The 20,855-nt window shown below is 39.2% G+C and overlaps 1 protein-coding gene across 1 annotated transcript; it reads right to left on the bottom strand.

The window, feature by feature from the left end:
* Positions 1–2,642: 2,642 nt before the first annotated feature.
* Positions 2,643–11,286, bottom strand: LOC113035573 (E3 ubiquitin-protein ligase TRIM21-like). Its single transcript, XM_026191223.1, has 2 exons — positions 11,201–11,286; positions 2,643–6,458 (listed from the first exon to the last, which is right to left on the bottom strand). Exon 2 carries the CDS (start codon positions 6,447–6,449, stop codon positions 4,794–4,796), a length of 1,656 nt encoding a protein of 551 aa, XP_026047008.1. The 5' UTR covers positions 6,450–6,458; positions 11,201–11,286; the 3' UTR covers positions 2,643–4,793.
* Positions 11,287–20,855: the final 9,569 nt, after the last annotated feature.

Genomic DNA, 20,855 nt, shown 5'->3' with positions numbered 1-20,855 from the left:
CATTGTGATTTGGCGCTATATAAATAAAATTGAATTGAATTTAAAAATTGAAAAAACAAACTGTGTAGCCATCTCCCCCAAATTTCATGGCAACCCATCCAAGATTTTAGTCTGAACCTTGTAATGTGGACAAAAACAAGAGTGACCTGCGTCAATGAACACAGCAAACAAGGCAAATCTTGTCAAACTCTAGCCTATTTTATAAACTCAGAGTGATCACCTCTTATACAGGAACTAAAAGTGTCATTATTTCACTCAGGATTAACTGTACAGTATTATAAAGATTCTAAAGAATATGATATACAATAGTGCAATAGCCCTTTTGTGCCTTTGTGCAATATAGTACAAGGCTTTCAAAGGTCACAGGAACTAATCACTAAAATCAAGACCAACATGTGGATGTGAGACAAAGCCATTACTATAGGTTTATATATCCTTCTGGACTTCTGAGATGACACCATCAAAAATGTATAGGTGTTTATAAATCAAGTATGGAGTATAAATAATACGTTATACTTACAGGTGCTTTTTTTTGCTTAAAAAAAGAGAAACAGCTTGTTTCATAAAATTGAGACTGATATTCCTGTTTCCTTTCAACATGTTAATTACTGAGACTTTGAGGCACTGTCAGTTTTTAAAAAATGATATGACTATGATATGATGATATGAGACATTATCTTTAGAACCAAGACTGGGTCAGGCTCTAATCTTATACTAATCTTTAAAGGAAATGAGAAAAAACTTTTGTTAGGTATAGATGCTGTGAGTGCTTGATCTACTTGGACACCTTTCGTGGAAATATTGCTTCAGAGAAAAAGCAATTTTAAACACCTATTTTAAAAGACTGCTTGATCTGAACTACAAACAGACTGGAGACATTGTTGCAAAAAAAGCAAAAATGCACAAGAGGAGCTAATTGCATGCTAAGATCATGTCACCTGACATAGACATGTAACCCTGAAAGTTTAAAAACCATGTTGTACTCTGCACATTAAGTGTCTGATGTAAAAGCTCCAGTATTTCATGTGCACTGTTAACCTTTATAAACACATTAACATATTAAAAATTATAATAATAATAAAAAATCATGTAGACAAAATTTGAACTTGTTGAAAAGCTTTAAGAGCACAAACAGGTAGTAAGTACACTATTCTGATTTTTAATCAATATAAGGTTAATATATCTGGGGAGACTACTATAAGCTGACTTTAGCTGACACACTAAGAAATATAAATTTACTTGTCAGTTTGCACCTATCCCACTTGATGACGCCATTAAGGTCTTTAAAACCTCCAGCAAGCTGTAACAAACAGGTTTTTTATTTCACACATCGAAATCAGCCTACCGATCTCTCACTCTGCTAGACGGCACATTTTTCAACCATTCGTACGCAAAAGACAGGTTTCCATGCACTTTTAGCTAGTCATTTCACTGTTACTAATTTTAGAATAACAGGTGCTTCCCTCATTTACAGATGGATGGATGGCAGCAGGGAGGATTGTTAAGGTGTTGCTTACTCATTCAGATATAGCATGAAGACTGCTGCCAGGAGATGAGAGATTGATGAAGCACTGAGGTTACCTTCTTTAGCTCTGAAATTGACTTTGAACAACCATTAAACTCAAGGACTTTTGCCATGGTTATAACAGTAAATCTTTGCAAGAGAGACCGAAAAGATGTGCATTCAAAGCACCATGAGGCGAATCTAAATGAAGAGTAAAGAAAGATTGTTATCAGTTTAGTTTTATTAATGCTCAGTTTTTAACACTTTTAAGACTTATGAACCACATGAGCTATTACCATGTCCTAAAACCTGAAATAAACTAGTCTGCACCCCTCTTTAAAATAACTGGGTTTGCAAGGGGAAAAAAGCCATCTACTTTCATCCTTTTTCATTGCTTCAAGATTGCTCCTGTCACTATCGACATTCGTCTCTAACACAGAACTACACTACATGGGCAGGTCATTTCCAGCACAAACAACTATCCATAAAGAGAATTCATTATCCCATCAAAGACTTTTCCTCTGAGACTCATCACTATGACACTAAACAGGGAGAAAAATTCCATCCTGCACACAGTCTAGGCCTGTAATCCCAGCAAGATGGAAACACCTGCTGTTAGCGAGTATGTCATTACCAAAACAGACACTACATTTTAATCAAGATAACTGTTCACTGCTACATTACAATGTGCCAATTTAAGGGACTAGGCAACAAAGCCTGAAATAAAATGTAAAACTGCTGCTTCACCCTGGATTTTCAAATTAATAATCACAGAATATGTTGTTGATACTACTTATAAAACTGTGTGGTTTGAAAAAGATTCTGATATTTAGGTATATTGTTGTGCTTGTGTTTGCTCCTGTGAATGAGTTCAGAAGAGATGAGTTTCCACAGTGGATCAATCTCCTGGCAAGAAACACACAATCCCCTCGATGCGAACATCAAAGAAGCATCCAAACCTGCTCCTTTAGAGTCTTACTCCTCACAGGCAGGCACGAGAACAGACCCGATTCCCCAAAAGCAAGCCAGTTCCTAATGAGGTTGGGAGATTTCAAACAGGGCTCAGACTCAGCTCTGCCCCCACAAAGATGAGAAGCAATGCATAAAATATGAGATGAACTGATCTTCTTTTACCTGCCGCTGTCTTCCGTTGGCACTTCGAGACACATTCATTGTTCTATATTCACAAGTTTGACCTAGATCTTTTGTGGATGATGAAAATCCTTAGAGCAGATGTTTTAAAAGATGTGCGCTTAGATTTCTACAGCTACCTCTTCCTTTATCCAGAATTATAAAATTTGGAACATTGTCTAACAGACCCAAGCAGCTTCTTAATGGATTTTTCCTACTTCATTACTCATTAACATTAACTATAAATCAAGGTGTGTAATTCCCTTATGGCAATTGCCGTTTATTAACTGATTATCTGCTGTATTATTATTGACAGGCACATGCAATAATTAATCAACCCTGGTAAAACTTTGCATGCTTATTTAATAATGATGGGAAAAAACAGAAGACAAAAGTCTGTAGTTTTTGTGGGGGTACAACTAATGGTCTAGTCTACATACTCTCACCAACTTACTAGAAAAAAGGGTAGTAAACACATCAAACAAGTCTTGTGGTTATATATTTAACGTTTAAGAGACATTTTTAAAAACAGGAGGTTTGCAAGAAAATATTTAAACACCACACAGAAAATTTGTGCATTAAGCTTTTTTCGATCTATTCTATATTCTAGATTTACCTTTATACACTCAAATTAATGTTGAAAGTAATAATCATCTTAAGTTGGTTTCCACTAAGATGACTTTGAATGAATGTATTCACAATTAGCATGCAAATGGCACCATTCACTTATGGCTTCTTCTTTATATGATAGCACTTTAACCTGTATTTGTGAGTGACACAGAAACCTGTATTCACATACAGTGATTTCCATGAGCCCAATAACTTCAATGACAGAATCATCCCTGTTTTATTGCCATATTGTGCGAGGGCCCAAACATCCCCTGCTTCATCTGTGTGCCCTTGGTATCTGACTCGCTTGCTCCCCCTTGTATTTTAAAGAATCATTCTTTTTAGCATGACATTGTGGCGCAACCGCTTTAGTGTCTGCGTTACAGACATATGGTCAGAGAATAAGGCATCCTCGACATGTAAGTTACATACGGATAACCCATAAGATAACACCAAGTCCAATGTGTGGGACCTTTAACAGACTGAACAAGATTAAAAGAGTTTACTAAGTCCATGAAGTTCTTAACCAGTGGCTTCCCTGGGCAACAGATGTGAAAATTAAAATCACCGAGCAGCAGGATCTGGTCGTACCATGATGCACAGTCAGCAAGAAAGTCCAAAAACTCGTATTAAAAATCCTTATTATTTCTAGGAGGCCGGTAAACTATCGCATACAGCAACGAAGGCGAGTGGCTTAGTTCACTAGTTCACACAAAGTCCAAAACTGGTGTAGCGTGTTGGTGAGGATAGCTGCCTAAAATCAAAGTGTGCTTTAAAAACAACAGCTAACCCCCTTCTACCACCAGAAGCTCTCGGGGCGCTAAAATAAGCACAGCCAGCCGGCAGAAAAGGCACTTAACTCACCAGGTGAAGTCCAAGTTTCAGTCAGACGGAGGAAACCCAACGCATGGGAAGAAAAGAAATCCTTCAAAATGAAAGTTTTGTTTGCCACCGATCTGGCATTTATTAAACCCAACCTGAGGGGAGCTGGGTCATAGACTTCTGTGGGAGCAACTACCCAATCCACCGGTCGAAAGGTTTGATTGATCCGCTCCCCGCCAACGCAGATGTCGACGGGAAGGATTTAAGAGGGCTCCTCTCGATAGAGCCGACAACGGGAACCAACCAGGAGTCCACAGAGTCCAGAGCAAGCGATGGCACCAGGAGTCATGGAAAAGATTGACGAATGGAGTGAAGATCGTGGGGAAGGTAAGAAATCCAGATTCTCAGCTTAACGAGGCGACGTCCACGGGGACCCCGTATCCTGCGTCGCTTCCACGTAGCTGGTGGCGTTGGAATGGCACAACACCGGCACGATGGTATTGCTTCCAGATAGGGAGGCAAAGAACCCTGGCTTCATTAAGCTGAACTAAAACTTTGGTGGATGAACCTGTTTTCAATAACGTCAGGTGATCATAAGACAGCGTGGAACTGACATCTTGCACAACGTTGGCTAAAAATAATAAAATGAGACAAATAAGAAAGAGCGGTAGACGGTGTGCCAAACACACAGGTGCCACCTTTACTTCAATCAGTTCATCAAATAAAATCAGTCATTGATCGACTCAGTTTGACTGACAGGACATATGATCAGAGGTGAAGAGTTGTTACCACCCTGATTCAGATAGGGACTGAAGTATGGGTGGAGTTTGTGAGTGAAGGAGCAGCCAGTAAAGGAGTAGATCAGAGCTCCAGTACCTACATCATAAAAGGAGACCAGACCCTCCTCATAATCCACAAACACCCCCACCTTCTCAGGGCCAGAATAAAGACAGAGACGGAATGAAGGCCCTGCACAGGCTCTGTATTCATTTCCATTCCTCAGCACTACAGTCCAGAGACCATACTGAGGTCTCAGCATAACATTTCCCTTCCTGTTGATCGACTCTCTGGCCACTCCCAAGTCCCAGTCAGTCTTTCCTTTAACCTGAACCTCAAAGTAAAATCTGCCTGAAGAGAAACTCTGCGCTCCTAAAACACAAACACAAGCAGAAAATCTCTCTGGGTTGTCTGGAACATTCATCCTCACATCGCCACAGTATACTTGCTTCCCATCATCAGACAGGATGAGATTAGGATACGCTGTATCAGGATCCAGAGTCACATCCACTGCATACTGCTGGACCGTCTTCAGCTCAGCCTCAAACAGCTTCTTCAAGTCTTTCCTGAGTGTCTCCTCCAGCTGAGCCACAGCTCTCACCACAGTCCCCTCATATGATGGTGGATGGACTCTGACCTCTGTCCAGTCCTTGGTGGGTGGAGCAGCTTTCAGGGACGAGAAGCTTTGGAGGAGGTGGAGGTGGTCTTCAGAGTGTAAGAGCTGCTCCACCTCAAAGCTTCTCTTCATCAGCTCAGAGACTTCCCGTTCCAGATCTTTGATGAGACCTTCAGCCTGTTTCTCTGTAGTTTCCTGTTTGTCTTCGATCTCCTTTTTGAGCTCCTTCAGGCGTCTCTCAACAGACTCCTTCAGAGCAGTGAGGACCTGAACACCTTCTGCTTTCTGTCTGTCTGCAGCACCTTTACTCGTCTTCACTGACTCTTTGATCTCTTGAATTTTCAGTTGTCTCTTCTGGATCATCTGTTGAATCACAGCCTCTGTCTTCCCCAGCTCTGCCTTCTTTCCTTCATATTCTTCTCTCAGAGGAACAAACTCGTGGTTCTTGTGCTCTAAAACAGAGCAGAGCATGCAGACACATGTCTGGTCGGTCTTACAGAACAACTCCAGAGGTTTTTCATGCTTCTTACACATCTTGTCTTCCAGGTTCTCCACTGCATTAATCAGCTGATGTCCTCTCAGAGCTTTCTTTGTCAGATGAGGCTCCAGGTGAGTCTGACAGTAGGAAGTCTGACACACCAGGCAGGACTTCAGGGCCTTCAGTCTGGTTCCAGTACAGACGTCACAGTGAACTTCTCCTGGTTTAGCAGCTTGTTGCTCTGAGCTGCTGCTGCTGGCTTTCTGCTGAGCTTCACGTCTGAACTGAGCAACCATCTCAGAGAACAAAGTGTTGATGTCTAGTTCGGGTCGTCTCTTGAACACTCTGTTACACATAGGACATTTATGTCTGCCATTAGTGTTCCAGTGCTGAGTGATGCAGTTTTTGCAGAAGTTGTGTCCACATGGTGTGCTGACTGGATCAGTGAACACATCCAGACAGATGGAGCACAGAAACTGATCTTCAGATTGCAGGTTACTGGCAGCAGCCATGTCTGCACTCTGAGGGAGAAGGAAAAGAAAAATAAGTTTTAATTTAATTGCATGTTTAAGAAGAAAGAAAAAGGAGTGTGTCAGTCTTTTAATCATTTTGAGTTATTGCTGTGATGAGCAGATGAAGCACTTTAACCCTCTGAATTAACAAACCTCCAGGTGAGAGTGAAAAATGTGGAAATCACCAGAATGATGCCATTTGTCAAGGCCACAACAGACATGATTGGCAGAGTTTCTACTTTCTGATGCTTCTTGGACCATAACGTTCTTGAGCAAAGTAAAGCAGCAGCAAATGTTCTAAAAACAACAAAACGTGTTCTCAGTTAAAATTTGAGTAGAATTTGAGTAGAACTTGGAAACTCCAGAATATTGATCTATTGGTCCGGAGTCTGCGATTCAGTGTTTGATGTTCTGGTTAGGTTTCTATTCTTTGATGTTAGTCATGGTTCTGTTTCCTTGCTCTTCCCGGTTTAATCATTTGTGTTTCCTGTTCGCTTGTTTTATTAGTCTTTAGGTTCTTGTTACTGTGTCTCACCTGTGAAGTGTGCCACTTCCTGTTTTATTTTGACAGTCCCCTGTCTCACATGCTTTGTGTTCAGTTTGCTTTCCCTTTGCTCATTGTCAGGTTGTCTGTTCATCTTCCCCATGTTCCCAGTCTCTAGTTTTTTCCGCCTTCCTTGTGCGGTGCTCTGAGTTTAGCTTCTCCCAGTTTACATTAGTTATTAGTTTTTCTTATTTTTGTAGTCTTGTGTATTTTGCCTAAATAAACGGCCCGCCTTTTGTTTGTCTCCCTGTGTTGTCAGTACCTGGGTCCTCACCCTCATCTTTGATGACAGTCTACTGATATTGTTGGTGTAGTGGTAAACTTGTTCACAGTAGCTCAGTTCAGAATGAAATTTGAAAGGAAAAAGTATTTTCTTCATTTTTTCTAAGAAATCCATGTTAAAAGTGTTCAACATATGTTGTTTGCAATATTTTGAAATTCAACTATATACAATTAAGAAATTGTCATTTGTTGTCTTTTGCATTGTTCAGATTTTTATTAGTGCGTGTCCAAATGAGACTTTACAGGATGAGTTTGCTCAGCAGCATTAGACACGCAGTAGCCTGGCAACCTGTCCAGGGTGTATCCCGCCTCTCAACGTGTATCATCTGGGAGCCTGAATTTGATCAGTAGTCATGAAAATGGATAGATGAGGTTTGCTGATGGTGTTGCACCACCCTTTATTTAACTTCCTGTTCCTGTTTCAATTGTTCATGATGAAAATGGTGGTATGTGAGACAGCTCAGCTAACAAAACTCTCCTCACTCTGTGACAAACACTATTTCCTCTCAATGCTTCACAATAAAAGTTTGCCTGCGCTTTGCTTTTAATGTGAAAGAGCTAAAGGAAACAGAAGCACTAATAAGAAGAGGAAATGTGGAGTCAGCCTGAAGTCAAAAAGATAGGTGCGTTCCAAAGAAACAAGGTCATTGAGGCACGCAAACCCCCTGACTACGTTAACTGAAAAATAAAACAACAAAAAATTAAATAAAATATTTCTCATCAGATTCCGACAACTAAAAACATGACATTTACCTTAATTGGATGGCCTATATCAAATATAACAATAACATTTCTTGCTATTGCCAATATTAAGAAAACTAAAAAGGGTTGCCATGGTAATAAAAGAAATCACCATGTCTTTTCCTACAATTTTAAAATTAATGTGTAGAGCACAGCAGGTTCAGAACAGAACATTTGAACTTTTTTCTTGTTTTAAGCTTATTTGTTTTGCAAGGAACTAAATTCTGTTTGCAGCTGAACAGCTCCACTCTCCTTTCTCCTCAATCCACTCTACAACAGCAGTCTCCTGCTTCCCTTACAGATTCATCCATATCCAAGTTGTTTGTTTTGCTCTGCCCTGCCCTCTGAGAAACCTGACACTGGCTCATTTGCATACTAACAGTGATTGGATGTTTAGCTGCAGGGAGCAATCTCTGCGGAGTGCTGTGTGAGTCTGCGCACAAACTAGTGGTGGGAATTCTGGCTCTTTTTAGAGAGCCGACTCTTTTGGCTCCCAAGCGGTTCTTGAGGTTATTTTGTTGCTTTAATTAATTTATTATGAACAACAATATAAAATTATGCACAAAATGAATTACTAATGTAAAAAAAACGTGTTTTTATTTATATATGTTTATTATATAAATAACACATATACTTTTATTTATTCACTCCACATAAAATGAAAAAGATTATAAAATATTATAATTATATTATATAAATTATAAAATACAAAAACAAACTGTTTACAATTCAACTTTTAACTATTTAAATTTTCAGTTTTTTCCTTTTAAACAAATTTAAAGCGAAACAACACAAAACACTGCAAACCACAACACAATAAAATATAGATTAAAATATGCAAAACCAAAAGAAACAAAATGCACCTTCATTAATATCACACTCAGCTGTCTGTGTGTGATCTTCCCATTGCACTGATGGGCGGACAGTTCTCAGGTGCCTGTGCAGGTTGTTTGTGGAGCTGGCTCTCTGTGATATCCTTTTCTTGCAGACTCTACACTCTGCCTTTGCATTCTCTGTAAAATTGAAATGGTTTCAGATTTTGCTTCTTTTCTTGGCGTTACTCATTTTCCTTATGATACCTCTCTAATGTGTCGATGTTGTTGCCCCTGGCTCTCTTTCCCTCTCTTCCTCCTGCTCTGTTTGTGTGCTACTGCTGCTGCCAGTGTAACTACCGCCCCTTCCCCCAGACCGGGGTGAGAGAAAGAATAGAGATTGAAAATGTGACATTATTTCCGGGGCAAAGCCGCAAAGGATTGTAGGTACGAGTGGCAAGTGGTACTAGCCACTATCGCTGAAAACAGTCACACAGCGATAAAAAGAAACACAAAGAATGGCAAGAAGCTGTTGTATTATTAACTGCAATAGCCGGTCACATGACAGCCACAGAAAGCCGTCAGGTAATGAGATCAGTTTTAATTGGATTACGTCGTTGAAGAAAAATTGTTCAAGCCATGTTTCCGAAGTAACAAAGAGCCGACAGATGGCCTGGATTGCACTCATTCGAAGACCAAATATAACGTTCCAGAACACTCCAGCTCACATGTTAGTCTGCTCCAAGCATTTCCACAAAGGTAAGTCTTTTGTTGTAGTTATTACGTAATTTATCATAACATAATTGTTGATGTAGGTTACAAATAAGTCTTATATTGATTTGAATTGAATTCGTTGCACTATGCTGCTTTGTTTACTGTGGCTTTGCGAGCTAATGTTTGTTGTGTTTTGTAGGAAAACCAGCCTACAAAATGCTGGAATGCGATCCAGACTGGGCCCCCTCTATCAACCTGGGTCATACCGAGTTTAAGCCTGCTACCACAGCGAGATTTGCTCGGTTATGAGAGAGAGTGAGATCAAAACAGCCACAAAAAGTCCCGCATATATGTGCTCAAGTGTTGTATTGACGCAATCAAGTGATGAATAACTGTTTTCCAGTATGTTGTTTTGATATGTTTTTTTTTTGTTTTGTTTGCATTGTTGATTTGTTTTTCACCGAAGCAGCTAATAAAGCACAATGGAATATAATTTTGCCTCTTTCTTGTAAGATTCTATAATAGAATGAAACAATAATGCCAGTTATAAATCAAGACAACAAATTGAATGGATTACGAAACACTTATTTTATTTCTATTGGATCTGAAAATGTTGTGTAAAACTACAACCTGAAAAGACAAATAGATTGCGTTGGCCTGTACAGGAGATAAAGAAAAAAAGAATTAACAACAGCTGTGAAATGGAATAGTCCAAATCACCAAAGTAAACTGGACCAGGGCTTGTTGCAGGGATCTGAAGTTACGAAACATTTTATGAGTGTATGCACTCACACTTAGGACCATAAAATAATAAATATGTGCGTGATGCAAGTTGGGCAGCACACTAACGTCTCCTTCCGGATATCATCAGGTTCCCCCAGTTCTCCAGTTCTGCAAGTTGTTTACGTGCCCCACCCTCCCTCCCTCCTTGTTTTCAATTCTGTAACTTCTTCATTTCTATTTAATACATGGGGATCTGCCAGGCCCGGGAGCCATCGCCAGTCTCCGTCGAGGTCTTCCCCAAACCGCAGCTCAATTCATGTCAAAGCATTCACTTTTAACTACTAAAACGCTGTCAAACCTAAAATGAGGATGTGGGCCCAGCTAGTGAAATGTTCTTTCTCAACTTCTAAAAGCTTGACTTAAGGGGCGTTGCCTCCTCTTGTATCAGTGTAGAGCCAGCCCCGTTCATATGACTCATTTAAATGTCCTCCTGAAAGTGAAACTCTTACACACATATGGTTTAAGGCCAGCTACAAAAATACGTCTGTGCACAATTTTCAGTCTCAAACTGACTCTGAGCCTCTTTCTTAGGTTTTTGTTTGTTTTTTATGACCTCCATAAAACACTGGTGTTTAAGTAAGATCAGTGTTTTCTAGTCTTCTGCAGTTCTCAGTGCACAGCTCTTCTCTTTTCCTAAGTCCTTATCATATCTCCTAACAACTTTTCCTTGACCTCAGTGTTTTCATTGAGGTCAAGGAAAGCAGGTTAGGAATATGAGATAGGAGGTACTTGTGGACACCCAGAGGTTTATTCTCCTGAGCAGTGCCACAGCGAGACTCTTTCAAACAGCAGCTCCATGTTTCTACAGTAGATCAGTGGCTATATGAGGACATTTCTATTGAACCAATGTGACTGTGATGAACAGAGTGACTCACCACTGTTGCTGAGAAAAACCTGATGGACTCGGCTGAATCTTCTTTCAGAGACAAAGAGGACGCAACTGCAGCTCTGCTCCCTCATACATTCCACTTCTTGCTCTGCCTCTGCATGTACATGTTTGCATTTCCTGCATTAGAGGATCAGCTGGTTTGTAGCCGCCAACTGGTTTAGCAGGGGGCAGATGTTAGAAATTCTCTCCTTTCAGCCTGCTACAGGTACAGGCGACATCAGGTTAAAAGTTGTTCATCTACATTTCTGTATTTTTATTACTTAAAATATGTAAATATACTTTTATGTTCATATATATTTGTATTTTCTAATTAGTGTTCTTAAATATATACAACAATAACATTAATTATGATTAATTACAGTATATTGTAATTAGCATTATAATGTTATCATTATTATTATCATTATTATTAGTAGTAGTAATCTGGATTAACCGACTAGCCTGGCTCTGGTCGTTGACGCTGTGAGGGGAAGTACGGTGTACTTCCAGCGCATCACTACCAGCGCGTTTCAGCCTGCCGGCCACCGTACTGGTGATGGGAATTCCGGCTCTTTCTAGAGAACCGAAAGAGCTCTTTCGACTCCCAACCAGCTCTTCAGGTTGTTTTGTTGCTTTAATGAATTTATCAACAACAATATAAAATTATGCACAAAAGGAATTACTAATGTAAAAAATGTGGTTTTATTTATATATGTTTACATATAAATATATTCAATTTAATTTTATTTATATACCACCAAATCACAACAACAGTCGCCTCAAGGCGAGTTTTGGAGTTTGTACGGTGGCCCCTAGAGACAAAGCACGTACAAACTCCAAAACACATATAAACTCTAAAAAGCACGTGCAAACTCCAAAGCACATTGCTAGCGTTAACTGAACTTCCAAAACAGAGCTACCTAGATCACTTAAATTACACAGTTGAAAGCATATGTGTATTCTTTGTTTATTTATACACAAACACTCATATATATTCAAATAAAAAAAATAAAAAAAGTTCATTTACGTGTTACTACCACACACCAAAACTGGGGTTGGTACTTCCTGGCTTGTGTAACAACTAAGTAACAAAAGCTCAACACTGCCCCTAGCACCCTGGAGCACTTCCGTTGTGTGCTCCAGGATGAGTTTGTACATGTTTTGGAGGTTTCATGTGTTTTGGAATTTGCATGTGTTTTGAGGTTTGTATGTGTTTTGGACTTGGTACGTGCTTTGTCTCTAGGGGCCTGTAGTAAATATACTTTTCTTTATTCACTCCTCATAAAATGTAATAAATAAATTATATAATACAAAAAACAACTATTTACATTTCAACTTTTAACTATTTAAATTTTCAGCTTTTTCCTTTTAAACAAATTTAAAGTGAAACAATACAAAACACTGCAAACCACAACACAATACAATATAAATTATAATATGAAAACAAAAAGAACATGCACATTCTCTGTCATATGGGCCTGCATGAATAAACTTTCTGAATCCTTTATCATCCGCAACTGAAAATAGTTGTTTATGATTACGATACCTTTCTAATGTGACGTTGTTGTCCCTGGTTCTTTTTCTCCCTCTCTACCGCCCCTCCCCCCTCTTCCCAGCGCAAAGCACAAGGCTCGCATGCGGAGTGAAGCGGAAAAAAAGTGAGAGAGAGAGGGTGAGAGAAAGAAAAAAAAAACCCCACGGCTCGCTATAAGGAGTCGGCTCGCGTCGTTCACGTCAAAGATCCGGCTCTAAGAGCCATTTCATTCGCGACCGACACATCACTAATTGTTTGAGCCATGCTACCAGACAAATACCATAAAGCATTTGAAGAACCTTTACCCCAACTAATTTTTAAGATAATGGCATCCAACTTTCCTTTTAAGAAGCATATTTTTTCCCTTTTTTTTTTTCAGGATGATCTGAAATTGGTCAGGTTAGAGGCATTTGATGAAATAAACATGGGATGACCCAGTGAAGAGCTTCCAGCTGTGAATCATAGGCACAAAGTTAAGCCTTCAGATTCACAAAGAAATAACACTTTCCTTACGAATTTTTGTCAAATCTTTGTTCCACTGACCCAATTTTAGGCCCAAATTTAAGGCTGCTGTTGTTTTGTTTTTTTACAAGAAAACTCAGTTGGCTGGACTTTGTGCTGCGTGGCACTGTTCTGCTTCAACTGTGCATCATGAAAACCAAAAATGAATTCTTGTATAGCTGTATGCATCTGGGTCACTCTGCTGCTATTTTACTTGAAAGCGCTCAAATAATCCTTTTCAGGACTTTGTTCCATATGTCCACTTCTCTATAAAATGAAGCTCACTGCTGAATAATTCACCACCTCTTGGAGTTGAGTTATAGAACCAGAGAGGGAATATTGTTTTCTCATAGCTGATACCCTAACAGAGCGATCTCTTCGAGGAAACAAAGTACTCACGCATATAATATTCCTAAAAACAGAATCATATTGAAATTTTAGTACCGTAATCTGACCAGCGTCTTAAAAATAATCGAAGCTATGGCTCCCATAATACATTAAAAGAATACTAACACACACACACACACACACACACACACACACACACACACACACACACACACACACACACACAATGTAGCTCAACTTAATGTGCTTTGAGGCCACACAGCAAAAATGGTACATTCTTAATCTTCACGCCAGATAAGTCTACACACAGATTTCTGTATGCTGCAAAGTTGTTTTTTTTGGGTATAAAAACTCAGGGCTGATTTATCTCTACAGAAATATCAAATTAATTTGTCACTTTGAAATTTGATAGCAGGTGATTAGTACTTTAAAAATGTAGGCTAAATTATTTGCAAACCTTTACTATGGTTATCATGCAAGCAGTGGTTTCTAATCTCCTACTGAGGTCTTTACAGGTTTTTATATCGGGAATAGCTTACTGTAGTATTTATGCTAGGCGAGGCTATTAGCTACCACGCTCTCCATCTAAGTGCAACTGTCTTTGTAAAAGAGATAAAGACATTTATTTTTGAACAAAACACCAAATGTGGATTTAGACTATCCAGCTTTCTTCACCATGTTTGTGTTCAGGATATTTTTTTAACACACTTAGCACAGCTACCTAATGCTAAAACATGATAAAAACTACACATTAGCATCAGTGGTTCTTGACTGCAGCCTGCAGTGTACTAAGTAGCTACTTTCCCTTGATGTCATAATTTTACTGAATGGCTCCTTTTTAAGAATTGATGAGATTTAGCTGAATCAGTTTGTTGAGAGATACAGTAATAGAGATCTGGGGGTGGGGGAATTGGCAAATTTCAATTACTTAATGTCCAAACAGCTTGCTAGTTGCAGCTGATAATTTAGAACTCCGGCTCCTGATTAAAAAGGGGGGGAAAGCAATGTAGCAGCAGCCAAAATGCTATTAGTGAGTTCAAAACTGAATGTTTGAAAGCTTACTAACCAGGTAAACATCATTTATTTAATATGTGTCAAAAAGTGACTGAATGATGCACCAAAATGTACGGTCACATCTAATATCGCACCAAGATACCCAGTTTGTAAAACTTTAGGTAAATAACTATAAATTTGATATAAATGACAGTGATTATTTAAAGCAGTGGGGTCTTAAATGACAGCATGACAGTGGGAGCTTTACATCCCAGAATGCTAAATGGCTGTTTAACTGCAGGTACTTGCCTCCCTCCGTCTCACCCACCTGCTCCAGATGGAGGTAAGAGATATCACAGTGTGTGGGCTTCATTGCTGGAAGCAATTAATTCCACTAAGCAATGGGATGGTTTGTCAGTCTAGCTTGCATGTCTTTTGTATTTGCCTCTCATATGGCTGCATTTAATTCAAACGTAAAAGGGGAGTGTGCGTCATTACAGAGGTCACATTTCTTCACACTGAGATTATCATTTTCTATATGTAGCGTAAACAAACAAGCCTTCAAATGTGAAAAATCAGTTCCCAATAAATTAGTTTTAATAATGACTTACTACAGTAACAATTTGCAAGTAATGAAGTGATTCTTTTTTTAAAGTATCAAAAGTAACTTTCCAGATGAGCTAGCCTAACCTTCATTCACCCCAAACCTGACCTGGACATAGCTGGAAGCCTAGTCTCATTATGAGGAGATTAGCTGTACAGCTAGGGTGACTCTAAGAGGATCGGATGGCCTCGAAATTCTCACTCTCTTCTGACTTTGTTATCTGGTTTCACCCCCACCTGTCTATCTAGGTTTTCCGACGCAGTGGGGGTCGGAAAACCTAGTTCTAGTTCTAATTTCTTTTCATTATCTATCATCAGTTTCACTGCAGGGGCCATGCTGTTATATCAACTGCCAGACTCTTCTTCTTTCTGGCTGTTGGAGGTAAATGCAATGTATTTGTCAACGGCAAAAGTTGCCTCAGTGTATCCCCCATTCTGTAATTCATTTGTATTTGAGCTGGTGTACATTTTTCTCTTGTGTCAGTGTTTCTCTGCATCAAGATTAACAAAGAAAATCCTTGAGCGTTCAAAGCTGGTTGTCTTTCAGGAGGTTATTTAACTGCAGCAATCAATCTGCAGTGCCAACATAATCAACCACAGGCACTGCACAGGCAAATATTGAATATACCATTCGCAGTAAAACCAGAACATCAATAGAAGTAATGAGATATTCTGCGGATAGCTCCTTTGTCAATACTTGTTGTATTCCAGTTGACGTGTGACATTTACCTGACTTTTAAATACTGAGTGTGTTTCTATCCACTTCCTGTCTGACTTCCTAGTCCTCCAGAACATGAACATGAAATACAGAGTTACTATATTATCTGCCACCAACTCGCACTAATCCAGGATTTTGCAGTCCCGTTGCTCGGATGGTTCTCACCTAGTCTGTTATGACCTTTTGTCTTAGAACTCCTCACTGTTAGTGTACTGTGTTCTTACTTTGTAGCTTTAAACTTCTAATTCTTGTCTCAGACTGTTTCTTTTAAATCTTTTGCTATTATTACTCAGCACACATTGTTACTTAATATTGTCTATTCATCTGAATGCTTCAGTGCATTTCACTCTGCTTGGTCAAAGCTGGTTTACTGACCCTGCAAACTGCTGAGCAGTAGTGCAGGACCACATTGCAGCAGTGTGATGATTTTTCAGACTGAGAGTTGTTTTCCATGTGCCTGTGGGTTTGTTTTTCCTTTCTCCCATAGTCCAAAAACATGCATGTCAATTGGTGATTCTAAAGTAGGTGTAGGTGTTAGTTTTGTGTGCACTATTAAACCAAATTAATTTCGTAGATGATGTAGCAACTTCTCCCTTCTTGGGTTAATGAATCCATTTGTGATTAACTTGAAGTGTTAGCGCCATTAAAGGTATAATTTCACAGTATATCTCCACTTGCCCATTAATGTTGTAGCATCCAAAGAAAAGTTTCTGAAGGTCTTCTAAATATTATATCATATTATAATAAGCTGTTCTGTGTTTCCTACAGTTCAGTTGCTAAGGAAACTTTTATTTATGAGAGGTTGTGTTGATTGCTGCACTGACGTAGTACAGAGTGTGCAGAATTGTAACAACAACAAGCTCAAGCAGTATCCGGTTGTTCAGTCTGACATCACTAGCCGTGTCTGGGTCTAAACTCCGCTGCAGGTCCATATATCAAACGATCACTATGGCATTACTGAGAGTTGAAAAACTGTCTAAAGTCTTTCATCTTTAATAAAATGATCAGCGTTCTGCTCTACCAGGTGTAACAATTGAGTTTAACATCCAGGCATCCATGAAAACGGAATTTATGACATTTAACGGAGTTAGAAGTTAGCAGGGAGTTAGCTCGCTAGCTTCTATCTAAATACAATATAGCATGTCCTGACTGCGGGGTTTTGGAAACAAATTAAAACGTACAGCTCTGTTATCACTTCCAGCATAAATGAAGACAGAAAACTAAACAGCAGTGGCGTTTGTAGGGTTACTGAAGTTGGGCTAGCTGGTATATAATGATGTGCTACGTGACCGCTAGCGACACAGCTATGATAGCATAATATAAACAAGCTAACTTTTTTTCCACTCGATAAAAGTTAACGTGAGTGTTCTCGGTGGTCAGGAACAAATGTAATCGCATGGCAGGATGCTGTAAAAGGACCAAACTTCAGCCAGGAGAACAACTGAGATAATCCATCCACAATACGAGGTTAGTCATTCATATACTGCTGCATGGGCTGGGCTGTAGTTACATCCTAAGGTTTAAAAACTGAGCTTAAATAAATGATTAGCGGTAATAAAAGCCGAGGGAGGTCAACAGTGATCACTGACTGTTTTAGGAGCTTTTTGAGATTAAATAGAAGAAAATACATAACATTAAACATGTTAACGACACAAAAGCCATATTAAACGCAGACTACTTTAGGCCCGGAAGTAGGATTCGTCACGTCATCACTTAACAATCGGATAGATCTACCAGTAGGTAATTATCATAAATGTTTCATGCAGCACAAAAGCACATGTATAAATGTATAAGATGTCATTTGAGAAAGTATGCTAACGTTACTTGTGGCAGTAATGGAATGTGTTTTGAATTACAGTACTTTTGTGTCAACAGAAAATGAAAACAAAAAAGTATATATGAAAATGACATTTTTTCAGGATTTTGGAAAGCAGGGCAGCACGGTAGTTAGCACTGTTTCCTTACAGCAACAAGGTCCTGGGTTTGAATCCAACAACTGGCTTTCTGTGTGGAGATTCCATGTTTTTCCCTGTGTCTGTGCTTGTTCTCTCTAGGTACTCAAACTTCTCCTCACAGTCCAAAGACATGCAGTTGGTGGGGTTAGGTTAATTGGTGACTCTAAATTCCCATAGGTGCGAATGATTGTCTGTCTCTCTGTGTTAACCCTCTGACAGACTGAGGTTGTACCCTACCGCTCATCCCATGGCACCTGGTATTCCGGCTTCCTTGGTGTGAGAAGGCAGACAATGGTAAACAGCAAGTATTACCGTGTGTGCTCGTTTGACATGTTTGTACTGGCTTATCTGGAGTTAGTTTGGTAGGGATTGGATCCTATTATTTAAAATATTGTTTTTTATGTATTTGTAATTCTGTGATTTTAATGCTAACATGTGTCTAGCTAACCTGCAGAGTAAAAATCCAATCCACAGCACCATGCTGGTCTTGTCAGTGATACCAGATGTGATTGATCGAAAGTAACCAAGTCTAAATATGACACTTATTTCTTATTTTTTTCTTACATTTTGGAGGCTGATTAAAAGCAAAAATGAAAAGAAGCAGCGTTTTATATCAGTATAAATCAATAACCCAACACCAGGATTTCTTTCCTATGCACTCCTTTGTATAATATGTTAAAAGGTTTCAGTCTTTGAACAGAATGAAAAGTTTAAACAAATCTGACAAGGACACCTTACCCTGTCAGAGTAAGGACACTCTGGATATTATGAAAGAGAATCGTGCCCAAAATCATTTGAATATCTTAACTTTTTTATCCAAACTACAAAAAGCATATAAAAAGCAAATAAAATTAACACAATCATTCCAAAACATGCTTTATGTGTTGAAATGAGTCAAAATAAGTAAATTTGGGGTGGAAAAACACCAAATGGGGCATTCTATCGGAGCACTAGGAGGATGTTTTTGCAGGAAAAAGTGAATCCTGATAAATATGATGAAGATATCTCAGAAAGCATCCACTAGCTCAGATGTTGAGCTAAATTCAGTGATATATAATCACCATGTTTTTGCATTTTATCGCAGACACACCAAAGAATGGTGCACACCTCTTCCTCCTCATAGGCCATTGTTTCCTCTGACAACACATTTAACGTATGCCATTATTAATCATGAGCAACTATTAGCTTTTGATAAATTGCCACTCAACCTAGAACAGGCTCGCGGCCAGTAACAAAAGACCGTTGGTGTTTACTATACGTTCGCTTCACTTCGTGTTGTTTATCTGTGAGTGCACTTAACGTTCATTTGTACAAAGAAAATAAGAGTGTGTCAATCAGAAAGAAGAGTGTGTCCTTGGAGACAAGAGCAGCATATCCTCTGGCTAACGTGGCTTGTCACACAGCCAGCTGCACAGGCCAACGCCAGACGAGGAGGTGAAATGAGGAGCACGGTCACTGATAAAGAGAAGAGAAAGCAGCATGAGGAAGTTTGAAAATGTAGAAGCAATTTTCCAAAAAAGAAAACTGAAACTCAAAGTATCTTTGACATGTCTGATTTAGCACAAAGATTAGAGGCAGCTGATTCTGTATGGATTCAACAAATATTTAGCAATGTGCTGCAATTAGGTGATGGTGTGTGGTTTAGAGATTAACATATAATAATTAAAATATTATTTCTATAATTTCTTGCAACACTAGAACTACAATGTGCTTCACAAATTCACAAGAGAGCAGCTTCAAAGCACCAAACAGACAAAAAAAAAAACCAAAACCGAGCAGCATTATTCATAGAGACCATTTTTTAAAATGCATTACACAAATGCCAGTGTGTACAAGTAGGCTTCAAATGCTTTTCAGACTGAGTCACAAGCTGATCTGATAGTGAAGGAACAGTTAGTGCCACAGTATTGAAAAGATAAAAAGCACAGTCCCTCATTAAATCAGCTTCTATCCTGTTATGTTGAATCAAACCTGATTGGCATACCAGTAACTAAATGAAGTTTAACTATCAATAACCAGGTCAGCTCCAGACCCTTTCACTTGTGCACATGACGTTCAGATCACTTCTGATCGTCTGGTGTAGAATCCACAGTGGCTGTGTACAGAGACAAATTTACAAACATACATAACCTTTTGCCTGATAAACTATAACAGGAGCTGCTGACCCGGAGCGGAATTAAAGCAGCAACTCAAACTGAAGGCTTGTCCCGAAGCAATTAATTAAGCAATTACTTTTTATGATGTTTATTCTGGAGTCTTGTTCATTTTTCTGCCTCTTCATCTGCAAACAGAGCCACGTGTAGTAAGTCACCTCGAGCGGGATGTGCCGCGCTGCTGGAAGCACTTACATAAATTATCACATCTAACCTACTGACGGGGGTGCTGTGATTTTCTGGCCTGTGAGACAGAGGGTAATTCAGATATTAATTATGCAAATCAAATGTGTGAAATTGCAGAAAATTGTTTTCAGGTAGCCATCATCTTCTCTGCGAAGCATCCTCCGGATTCCCCTGTGTGGAGTTTAGATGAAATTTTTTTTGGATGAGCACCAATCCTAAAGACGCGTTTATGATAATGACATGCACACGCCTGTGTGAGGCTGTGAACATCAATCCAATTAATGCGACGTGGACGAGCATCCTCAGCATTTCTCACATGACAGCGAAGGACATCAAAGATGACACTGAGGGGTTGCTTGCAGTGCATGTTTCAAAGTGAGGTGGTAAGACATTGTTGGCAAATATGATATTTATATAATGATGACCACTGCAGAGAAGTTAGCCGAGCATGAGCACTTATTCTAATGGCAGATTCAGAAAACAGAGTCCAAGTGGCATGAGATCACCCAGGGATGAGGTGAGGACAGAGGCTGATGGAGACAAGCAGAAAATAGACAGCTGACACTGGCAGGTCCCAGTGGGTGACTTTGTGTTTGAATGTATTTAATGTCCACAAGCTTTGAAGACAGCATCTGCAAAAAAAACAAAAAAAAAAAAACTAATTACAAAGA

This window comes from Astatotilapia calliptera, chromosome 13 (assembly GCF_900246225.1).
Source record: "Astatotilapia calliptera chromosome 13, fAstCal1.2, whole genome shotgun sequence".
In the NCBI taxonomy this organism is placed as follows: Eukaryota; Metazoa; Chordata; class Actinopteri; order Cichliformes; family Cichlidae; genus Astatotilapia; species Astatotilapia calliptera.
This window is presented reverse-complemented; position numbering and strand designations above follow the sequence as displayed.